This window comes from Plasmodium vinckei, assembly GCF_900681995.1.
Source record: "Plasmodium vinckei vinckei genome assembly, chromosome: PVVCY_03".
Lineage (NCBI taxonomy): Eukaryota > Apicomplexa > Aconoidasida > Haemosporida > Plasmodiidae > Plasmodium > Plasmodium vinckei.
This window is the reverse complement of record NC_051295.1, coordinates 151,897-163,931: the sequence shown is the minus strand read 5'-3', so window position 1 is coordinate 163,931 and position 12,035 is coordinate 151,897. Positions and strand designations below refer to the sequence as shown.

Below are 12,035 nucleotides of genomic sequence, written 5' to 3'. Positions count from 1 at the left end.
CAATGTTATTATATATGTATTATCTATATTGATAAATAATTATACTATATTTATATAGTTCATGCATATATATATATATATATATATATATATATATATTCATAAATACATATTAGGAGCATATATTTTTTATAGATATATATATATATATATATATATATTTGCATAATAGTTTGTGTACGAATATTTTATTAAGTTACATATTTATGCAACTTTTGTATGACTATTCATATAAATATATTCCAAAGTCATATTGTTATATCTTATAAGTAGACATACTTATAAGTACATGTATTATGTATGTATGTTTTTTTAAATAAATTATTACTTTTTAGTTACAACCACATATACACAAATAAGATATACCCTTATTGTATTATATATATTTTTTAATCTATAAAAATTATATGGTGTCCCCCCCAATTAATATATTTATTTTGTATCATTGTATTTTTTTAATTACAATCGTGTACATTACATGATGATATATACAAAATAATTTTATGTTAATAAATTTTAAAGAATATATTTAATATTGTATATTAATATTTGAATAAATATGCAGTTTGTAGAAAAATGTTATATAGAATGCGTAGTAATTTATATATGTAGTATATATTATTTGCTTGTACATGTGTTTAGCATATATATATATAACCTCACGTGTGTGTGTTCATGCATATGTATATATATAATAGACTAAACCCATTATCAATCTTAATATTCTTGTCTTGAATTTTAAGGAGCCATTGTAAGTATATGATCACACAACGGAAGTGAAGGACACAGTTGGTGTGGTAGCATATAAAATGTGATAAATATGGAAAATTAAAAAATAAATAAATCTTCGAAAATTTGTTTTTGTTTGACCTTAATGTTTTTAATTTATTTTTAATAATGTCTATCATTAATAAATAATATACATAAGTATATGCATATGTGTTATACATATACTTCTTAACAATTTGTATGGATGTTTATTGAAATATATAAAACTTTGTAGTTATATAAATCAGTGTGAATTAAAAAAAAAAATAAGTTACAGTTTGGTAATATGCATATGCTTTGCATTATCCGTTTTTTAAATTGTTAATTTGTTTTATTTACATTATATATTTCAATTTTATTCTATAAATGCCAAATTGTTTATGTATTTCAAGTCGCTACTTCATTTTATGGATCAAGTATGATAATAAAAGTTATATGTAAAAAAAGAATTATCAACTTTTTAATATAATGTTTTGTATTTTATGAAAGATAAGTATAATAATAAAATAGAATTAAAAAATGTCAGAGAGCCATATAACCAATATACCGGCAAATGGATATAAAGACAAAGCCATACCTATGTACTACCAAAATGAATGTGAAAAAAATGAATATAATAAATATGTTTTAGATATGTGTAATATGAGCCGTCGAAATAGTGCAAGAGAAAATAGTATACCCAAAAATGATTCGGAGCAAATTCAACCAAATCCTATTTTAAACACTTCAGAAGATGTGACAAATATATATAATCCTCAAAATAAAAATGATGGAAATGATATGTTAAATCAGTTTAATAAAATAAAAGTAATTCAAAATGAAAAACCACAAAATAGAGGAATGAAAATGGCTAGTAAAGCCAAGCCTATAAAAAGGGTAAAAGGAAATTTTCTTACTAAAGATTCAATTAGTAGAGATAATTTTAATACCCCAAATGAACAAGTAGAAAATAAATTCATAGGTAATGGCAATGTTGCCCCGTTTAACGGTGCAATTAACAACGGAATAAATAATACCATAGATGGAAATGAGGATAATAAAATATTAAAATATTATGACAACTTAAATAATAATCTATTATCTAATAATTTATTACGAAATAATGGAAATTTTTTGAATTCAAAAATGGAAATAAATAATCCAGTATTACATATAGTTGGAAATATTATTTCCCGTAAAAATTTGATGTCCAATATTGGCGTAAATTATTATACAAATAATATTATGAACGAGCAAGGTAATAATGTAAATTTTGGAAAAGATATCGATCTAAATGGTAAGCAAAATTTAAATCAATCAGAAGAACAATCTGTTGAGAAAAATAACCCTGAACAATTATCAACAGAAAATAATACCAATAATAATTTATTTCATTCTCAAAATGTAACAAACAATAATAGTAATGACATTACAAGAGGTATGAATAATAATAATAATTGGGGAGGACCAAATAAAATTTCTCCCTATAGTTTAAATAGTGTTAATCTAAATATGCTAAATAAAAAATATAATTATAGTATGAGCAATGGAAATATAAATGCAAATGTATTAAAACTTATATATCGCAATGATAAATATCCAAACATTAAAAATGTAGATAATCCATCTTATATACTAAATGAAGAATATAATAAAAATATGAGTGGCAACCATACAAGTAGCAATAGTACTAAAAGTAGTAGTAACCACAGTACAAACAGTATTATAAGTTTTAGAGGTGTAAATAATAATAAAAATTTAAAGATAGATAATAATGAAAAAAATTCAAATAATTTGAAAAATACAATTAATGAAGATAATTATGGATATATAGATCCAATGCAAAATTCTTCTGAACAATTTCGATCAATAATAAATGCACGAAATCAAGGAAAAAATATAAAAAATGTTGTAAATTTAAAAAATTCAAATAATATTCCCCCCAATTTTAAAATTAATAATAAAGAAAATGTAAGAAACCTTGGAATTCATATGGTTCCAAATGGATTAAGAAATAACATTGTAAATAATATGAATGTTGGAATGGGTAATGATATAACTAATAACCTTGTTAATCATATAAGCCAAAAACTTCCAAGTATGATTTATTTAAATGCAAAAAATAATGGTAATCGTGAATTGAATATTCCAAAGGCTCACTTAAATGGTCTTAGTCCTGATATCGATCCAAGTTATAAAAACACAAAAGATTTAATCCCTTTACATGACAATAATATGAATCATCCCAAGCTAGTCGATGGGAAAATCAAAGCGATGCCCCCAAAGGATTCAAAACTGATGATAGACTCTGTTCGAAGCGACGCAAGCGTTAGCAATGGTAGCAATACTAGCGGCATTAACAGCATTGGCAATACTAGCGGCATTAACAGCATTGGCAATGGTAGCGGCATTGGCAGCATTGGCGGCATTAGCAGTAGCGGGGCGAGTGGCGGTGTCGCCCATGGTAGGATCGGGGCGCCAAACATAAGCATGGCAGCAAAAATAAAACCAGGTATCATGCTGCCAAACTGTGGAAATATAAAACTGAATAATAATTTTATTGAATATCAAAAAGAAGTAAACAATAATAATAATAAAATAAAAATAAACAATATACATAATGTAAAAAATGAAATGATGAATGATATAAATAATTATATTTATAAACCCAATATAGATATTCGAAATGATAATAAAATAATGATGAAAGATATAACAAGAAATCGGAAAGAATATTTAGTAGAACCATATAAAAAATTTAATCAAGAAAATTATCATATTATGAAAAATATATTATTTAGTCGCAATTTTGTTAACCCTCAAATTATGAATGGAACATTTATTCCTAATTATAATATGCGAAGAAATGGTAGTAGTAGTAGTAGTAGTATTGCAAGTAATATATCAAACAATAGTAACATTATTAATTGTAGTAATAGTTTATTTTATTTAGATAATGTGTTAGGATTTAAAAATAATATAAAATCGAATGAACAACTAAATAAAGATATTCCTACTTTTAGTAATACAAAAAATAAAAGTTCAAATGAAATAATAAAAAAAGGCAATAAAATAATAATAACAAAATATGAAGTAAAATCCTTTTTAGTAAATACAATAAAAGCTATAGGATGTGTATTAAAAAAATGGAAAAATAAAAAAATGGGTATGTATTTTTGGTTTCATATACAATGTATAGAAACTGAAAAAGATTTAAATTTTTATATTAATATTTTTAATTCATTATTTGAAATAATAACAGGCAAAAATATATATTATCAAAATAATGATATAAATAATATAATAAATATATTTAAAGAATTTATTTTATATGATTGTAAACATATTTTTAAAAAAAGTATTAAAGTGTTAAATAATTATGCAAAAAAAAATTCAAACAATTTCTCAACCTTTGGAAATTTTAAAGAAGATATATTGAATGTTAATAAATCTATATTACTAAATGAGGATGACAAAAAATCATTCCTTACATCATCAGATAATTTGGTGCCATCTACTGGTCTTGAAGTTCAAAATGAAGACAACAAAAAAGATAACTTCTTAGAACATTTATTTAACTCTATGAAAGATAATTATAATTCTCTTGAGAAAAATAATGCAGGGAAGTTGTACTTATCTAATATGTTTACAAGTTTTAGTGAATTAAATTATAATGAAATATTTAATGTCTTTTTAAAGCAACCAAATTAATACATCTAATAATGTTTGTTCTTCACAAGGATCAAAATTAAATTTTTTTTTTAAGCATCTTAAAAAGGTGCTAATCGGGTTGGATAATTTATTGCAAAGTAGAAATCCAATCGTTTTAGCTACCTCGTTTTAGCTACCTCGTTTTAGCTACCTCGTTTTAGCTACCTCGTTTTAGCTACCTCGTTTTTGTTAACAAATTCGGGGGGCTCTCGAAAGTTCATTTTTCTCAAAATTTTTGCTGCAACTTTTTTAACAGCTTCTACACATTTTATTTTTCATTTATATTTACTTGATTTATGTTTTTTTTTCATTCATATTTACTTGATTTATGTTTTTTTTTTCATTTAGATTTTTATTAGTATAACTTGTTTTGTTTTTAAAATGATTTACTTAAAATCGATCATATTTTTAAAGTACAAAAAAGATAAAAAGGATAGTTACAAATCATGTTCAGCATAACAAATGGCAACTATACAATTTGTATAATAATAAGTATACATGAAATTTTGATCTAATAGTTGGCTTTTGTTTTTTTTTGACTTTTTATAATTCAAGGCTACTATTTGATTATATAAAAAGGATGAGAAGGTATCATATTTAGGTTCTACATTATATAATAAAATATTTTCTCTATTTTTATTTATATATTGCTTATGATTTTGCAAAGATTTATTTTTTAATTTATCTTTATAATGGTCACTTAAAATAGTATTGAGTAATTCTTTATTTTTTTTTGAAAGAAAATGAAATGATAATTTTAAACAATCTACATAAAATAAATTGGATATGTTTATGCACTTTTGTAATTTATTCATTTCGCTTACACTTTTTGAAATTATGAAAAAGCAATTTTCATTTGTTTCGTCAAAAGCGTTTACACAATTTACATCAGTATCAGCATCAGCATCAGTATCAGCATCAGTATCAATATCTATGTCGAAGATGTTAATTTTGTATTTATAAAATATGCTTATTACATGGTTAAGATGCATTTTGCCTGATTTTGTCATATTTTTTCTTAGCTTTATTATGATAGGTTTATGTGTATAAGCTCGAATAATAAAAATGGCTAGATCTAGCAATTCTAAATCTATGAATGGGAAATTAGCATTTATCTCTTTCAGTGAATCATCACAATTGGCTGTTAATATTTTGCTACTAATTTTATTGTCATTGTTATGATATTCATTCTTCTTGTCAATAACAAGCTCAACAAACTCATGGTCTGATTCCATAGACTTATAATTAAATAAATGAAACTCCTCCAAATTTATCGAAAAAACTTGAGTAAGTAAAAGTTTAGGATTTATGATAGGTTTAGCATAAAATTTATAATTAAAAAAGTTTAAAAAACTAGTAACAATCAAATTATTTCGTATTTCATTTAAATTTTTTATATTTTTATTTATAATATTTTCTGTAGGTATAGAAAATTGAAAAGGTATATTTAATTCATTAAATATTTTAGTTCGATTTTCTATAATTTTTTGTAAATTTCCTGATAATTTTGGTTTAATTTTATCATTAATACATATTTCATATAATTCTTTTTCATCTCTTTTTATAAGTATAACATTTTTTAATTTGGATATAACATGTCTTGATTTTTCAAACTCAATTATTCCACCTCCTAAAATTATAGTAATATTATTAATATAATTATTATTTGATTTGTTTATTTCATATTTTATATTTTTATATAAATCATTTATTTTTTTATTATAAAAATTTACATCATTATTTATGAAAAAAAATAGATTGTCATCTTTGTACACTTGTTTGTATTTATCTGCATGTCTTGTTTTTTCTTTATCCCAATCTTGGTCTGCTTTTGTTGTATAACTTTTAGAACATGGGTTATAAGCAAAAATAGAATAAGACATATATAGTACTGAAATAAATGTCAAATATTCATAATATCTAAAATCACTTATTTGAATTTTATCAAATTTAATTTCTTTTTCAAATACATAATCATCTATATCTATTACAAAACTATTTTTTATTTTTTTTCCTAAATAGGTTTTTCCTACATTACGAATACCACATATTATATTTACATTAAGACGGTTTATTTCTTTTATTAAATAATATATGTTTATATCATTTTTTATTATTTCTTTGTATTTATATTTTCTTATGTAATTTTCATTTTGAGGTAATTCCCTTTCTGAATCATTACATACTTTATAATAGTTCATAAAATTTGGTTTCCATTTTTTTTTTTTTTTTTTTTTTTTACTAAATCGGTGAAGTATGTTTTAACTTGATCTTTAGAGGGATCAGAAAATAATGGAACTACCATTTCATTGGATATGTTATAATTGTCCATGTAAGAAAAATGATTAAATTTTAATTCGAAAGATGTAGAATAATTAAGATTGATTTGTAGATACTTCCTTACATGTTCATAAAATTCAGGATAACTTTTTTTAATTTGAAAACAATTATCAATTAAAATATTTTGAAAAATAAGTGACAATATAGTAGTCATAAAAATAATTCGGTGATCATTTCTTGTATCTATAAATAAGTATAATATATTATTACTGCTCATTACATATTTAGAGTTGTTGTAAAACATTATATTTTTTTTATAATTCATTTTAGAACAGTTCAAATACTTTTTATTATTATTTATACTGAATAAGCAATTGTCTATACAATTTCTAATCCTTGTAATGTATATACTGTTACTGTCACATGAAATAAAAACTAAATTTTGGAAACACATCTTAAGTATATATACAACATTGTTTATACGTATTGACTCTTTAATATCCTGATTATGTATATTTTTTATTTTAAATATTATATTTTCACTTTTATGAATAATTAAATAATAACAAAATAAAACACAAATTGGAAAAAAATCATCTGAAAAATATTCTGCATCTATAACTATTTTTGTTAATAATCTTCTTACATCATTAAAGTAATAATTTATGTACATCTTTTCAAAGACATGATATTTTATTTTATTTTTTGGCTCAAACATTGAGTCAGTACTATGCTTATCTTGTTTGCTAACTTTGACAATTTCTTTTTTCCTTTTTACATAATGTCTATATAGTTTTTTCTCTATTCTTATATGCACCCCCTTTGACATGATTAAAAATAGTCTGACGTTTTCCGACGATTCCCTTTTTATATATATGCCCACTCCGAATAGTAATAACAAATTTAGTAAAAAATAATTTTGTACATTTTTTTGAGTCATTACATATTTTATTTTATAATATTTTAGGCTCACTCTTTTCATTATAACATTGTTTAGACATAAGTTTAAAACAAAACTACAATTTATTTTTTTTATTATACATCCAACAATAAAATAAAAATAAAGTCCTAAATCGTTGCATATTATGTATGTATGCTTATAAGGAACATTAGTACCATTTAAATGTGATGTGTCTAAAACTGTTATATTTCTCTCTATTTTATCAGTATAAATATTTCTTTTATTTTGCTCATATATGATTCCTATCTTGTAGTACTTAACCTTTTTAATAATATTTTTGCTTACATTCCGACTATGTCTCTTTAATTTAGAACAACTAAAATAAGTATATCTACACATGTTTTTCCAATAGCTTTTTTTATGATGTTGTACAGGTTTTTTCTTTGCTTTTTCTTTTGCTTTTTCTTTTGCTTTTTCTTTTACTTTTTTCTTTGCTAAAAAGTAGGGAAAAGGGGAACATTTTTTTGATACATCTCCCTTTTTTATGATATAGTTACAATTTTTTACACAAACTTTTACACCCCATAATTTCATTACATTCACAGTTAAATCGATAAAAGATTTTGAGGTAGTTTCAAAATATGTTTTATTTAATTTTTTTAAAAAACGGCTCGATTTATTTATATTTATTATGGTCTCTTCTTCACTTTGTTTACTTTCATTCCATACTTCTTTACCCTTTACACACATTTTATTATTATCAAATTTTTTATTTTTTTTATGAACAATTTCTAAAAATGCTTTGTTATAACTACATTTGTAATGTAGCAATTCATTTGGATTCAAACTCTTTCTATAAACATTTTTAAAAACACTACTCAATGAGTTGTAATAATTAATTTTGGTCGTCCGTATTTTAAAGAATCTATCCCTATATATGCTGCACCCTTTTTTACAACCCCTTTTACAAACTTTTTTACGAACTTTTTTATATAGCAAATGTATGCATGTGCTTGTTTCTGAAAAAGGTGAAATTAATAGCATAGAGGATACGAATTGGCTCGATACTGAATTATTAATAAGCATATTATTTGACAAAAAGATATTATAACTTTTTAATTCCTCTGTTTTTACAGATATTTGAATAGGTAAATAATTTTTTTTTTTTAGATAAATAATTTTTATATATTTAAAAGATTTTTGAATCACTTTAACTAATGGACTTATAATTCGAACAGATTCCATTTGTTTATTTCCTTTTAAAATAATAAACTTTAATAATTTTTTTTTTTCATTTTTTGCTTTTAAATTTTGCTTACATATATATAAGCATAATAATGGTAATATTAATCGGCAAACAGTTCCAGAATTATATACATTAAATATTATTTTATCTTGAAATATAAAATTTTTAAATAAAAAAATGGAGTTTTTTTTATCTATATTTCCATTAATTAATAAGTGATACACATTTTGTTTACACTCGTATGTTGCAATGGGGTCTTTATCCATTTTGTTAAATATGCTTTTATATTTTTTCGTTGTCTTATTTTTCAAACTTATATCAAATTTTAAATCCTTTAAAATTTTAATAAACAAAGCAACATCAAAACATAGATTAACATTTTTAAGAATGACACTTTGTGTACTCATACAACTAGTATAAATTACACGAATTGTTTCTGATTTATTTCCAACATTTTTTATAAATAAAAAATTTAAACTTTGCCCATTCATCATGTCTATTTTTTTGGATCTACTAACCATATTTAATGACATAAAATTTGAACATGTTGAAATTGAAACAATAGGAGATAAAACTTTACAAAATATAGACAATGGTACTTTTACTATAACTTCTGGTTTTATTTTATTTATATCTACTAAATGAATAATAGGAATTTCATTATTCCCTTTAGAACAATATTTTTTGTGTAAAAATATAATTATATCTTTAGTATAATAATTAAGAAAATTTTGATTTAATTTATAATTTAAATTATATTTTGTCATAACTTGTTCAATATCAAGAAATAAAAGCATACTTATTTTATGAATTTCATGTAATATTTTTAATTCATAATAAATTCCATAAATATTATATCCATTTTTATAATTTTCACAACTTGGCATTTTACTAAATACACTTTTTATTGCATTTCCTACAACATCACCAAAATGAAGTATATTCACATAATTTACACTTTTTTTGTGCCATTTTTGTATTATATTTTCTCTATTTTGTATACATTTATATATTATATATTTCAATCTATTTTGAAAATAATTTAAATCATTTTCTTTTATTTTTATATAAAGCTTTTTATCGTTCAATATTCCAAGTCTTAGTGCTTCTGTCAAACCAAATGTATACTCCTTTTCATTTGTGGGTGAAAGTAAACACACAGCCACGTAAACTGCATAAAGATAAAACAGAAAAAGAAAATTATTATTTTTTCATATGAATTAATTTGTAGAATGCTTATTTTTATTTTTTTTACTTGATATGAGACTATTCGGGATTCGAGATATTTCTTGGGTTGTTGTAATTGCTGAACTGATACTAAGGGGGAATGCATATATTTTCATCACTGTATTTTGTTTGAAAAAAAAAAAAATAATAATAAACTTGTGTAAGGTGCATATGTATGTATATATATATATATATATTTTTTTTTTTTCTTTTCTTTAAAAATCAAAATTTTGAATTAACCTTTAAAATGGTTATGAAGAACATGTAAAATGTGTGTCATCCATTTATTTGAAAAAACAAATATTTCACTTTGGCTTGAAATGGGAGTTTTTTCAAAAATTTCTATAAAATCGTCAAGTTTGCCAACTTTTTGATCTTTTTTGTTTATCCTTATAACAACAATTCGAATGGTTTCTATTTCAAATATATTTATTTTATCATTATCAACTATTTCTTTAATTATATTTTGATATTTTTTTATTAGTATATTTTCATTGAATGTATTTTTTTCCTGTCCGGCAAGAATTTTACGTCCTTTTTCAACTTCATTTTGCATGATTTGTTCATAATTTTTTTTATCAATCTGTATACATATTGTGTGTGCATTTTTTTGGTCTCCTACATCATTATGCTCATTTTTTTGGTCTCCTATATCATTATGCTCATTTTTTTGTCTCGTCTGTGTAATGGTATCACTTGTATTTAGTACATTTTGTGATGACTTTCCATTTTCTTTATTGTTTAGAAGAAAAGCTATAATTTTAAAAAGTTTTTTTTTTATTTTTGGCACTATCTTATAATCAATAATAATTATGTAACTTCCATGGTCACTCCTTTTCTGAAAAGATCCCAAAAAAAAAATATTCATATATAAATACACATTTTAATAACTTTAAATAATTTAAAATGGCTATTATTCAATAATGTGCTAATATGCATTTGTGAAATTATGGATGCTATATAGGCTATAATTCCCATTTCAAAGAATGCAAATATACAGTTGTAGAAATTGATATATATGTATGTGAACAATTGTGTTAATGTGTTTTTTTACCAATTGAAAGGATTCGAAGAATGGTGATAGAGTATTTTCTACATGTACATGTTCATATTTAAATTCATTATATTCTCGAAATGTATTGTGTATGGGCATATTTTCCTTCAATGTTATTTCTTGCATAGTTAAAGGAAAAAAGCCATCAAACAAAGGTATATAACCATATTTAACTAAATTTAATTACATATTTTTATAATAAAATTTTATTTTATATATAGATACATATTACTGAAAATGTAATCCTATTTTTTCTTATTCATTTTTGTAGAATTAATGCATTTATAGAATTTCTTAATTATTCTATGATTAATTTTTTGCTATACCTCGGGGATAATATGTATAACATATTTGTACATACTTTTTATAAAATTTATAACCGGTTTAAAATACATATTTATTCATAAAAAAAATGAGATATTACTAATATGATAAATATCGAAAGTTATATTCATTATGTAAATATAACTATGCCTTTTTTATAATTATATATTGTCCTAAATTTTATATCCCCATTTTGGATTTAAAACAATTTTATACTATCTCTAATTTTGGCTAGCTATATATTAATTTATCTACATAAATAAGAATATTGATAATTTATATATTTTTTAATTATTTCAACATTTTTATATTACTTAAAAAGGGAAAATAATGCCACATTTTTGTAATTTGTTATGCTGATCTCAACACCTGTGAAAAGAAACTCGTGTGTACATATATATTTATGAAGGTAGAACTATACGAAAAATATAATTTTGTGGTTAGCTAATTTGTTATGCTTATATATTTGGATAGCTATTCCTTTGCTCAGCTATTTTGACCGGATAAAATAATAAAGTATTAATAAAAATATTTCAGAAAAAGTA

General features: G+C 22.6%; 3 protein-coding genes across 3 annotated transcripts; 1 reads left to right on the top strand and 2 right to left on the bottom strand.

Moving 5' to 3' along the window:
• Positions 1-1,287: 1,287 nt before the first annotated feature.
• PVVCY_0300510 (conserved Plasmodium protein, unknown function) lies at positions 1,288-4,458 on the top strand (the record flags this gene model as incomplete). Its single annotated transcript, XM_008628261.1, has 1 exon — positions 1,288-4,458. One exon carries the CDS (start codon positions 1,288-1,290, stop codon positions 4,456-4,458), a length of 3,171 nt encoding a protein of 1,056 aa, XP_008626483.1.
• Positions 4,459-4,895: 437 nt separating this feature from the next.
• Positions 4,896-6,659, bottom strand: PVVCY_0300500 (pentafunctional AROM polypeptide, putative; the record flags this gene model as incomplete). The annotated part of the gene is made up of 1 exon (XM_008628260.1): positions 4,896-6,659. One exon carries the CDS (start codon positions 6,657-6,659, stop codon positions 4,896-4,898), a length of 1,764 nt encoding a protein of 587 aa, XP_008626482.1.
• Positions 6,660-6,699: 40 nt separating this feature from the next.
• On the bottom strand, positions 6,700-11,292 carry PVVCY_0300490 (pentafunctional AROM polypeptide, putative; the record flags this gene model as incomplete). The annotated part of the gene is made up of 5 exons (XM_037634729.1): positions 6,700-6,729; positions 6,863-10,056; positions 10,141-10,230; positions 10,353-10,950; positions 11,167-11,292. The coding sequence occupies 5 exons, from the start codon at positions 11,290-11,292 to the stop codon at positions 6,700-6,702; spliced, it is 4,038 nt and encodes a 1,345-aa protein (XP_037490101.1).
• Positions 11,293-12,035: the final 743 nt, after the last annotated feature.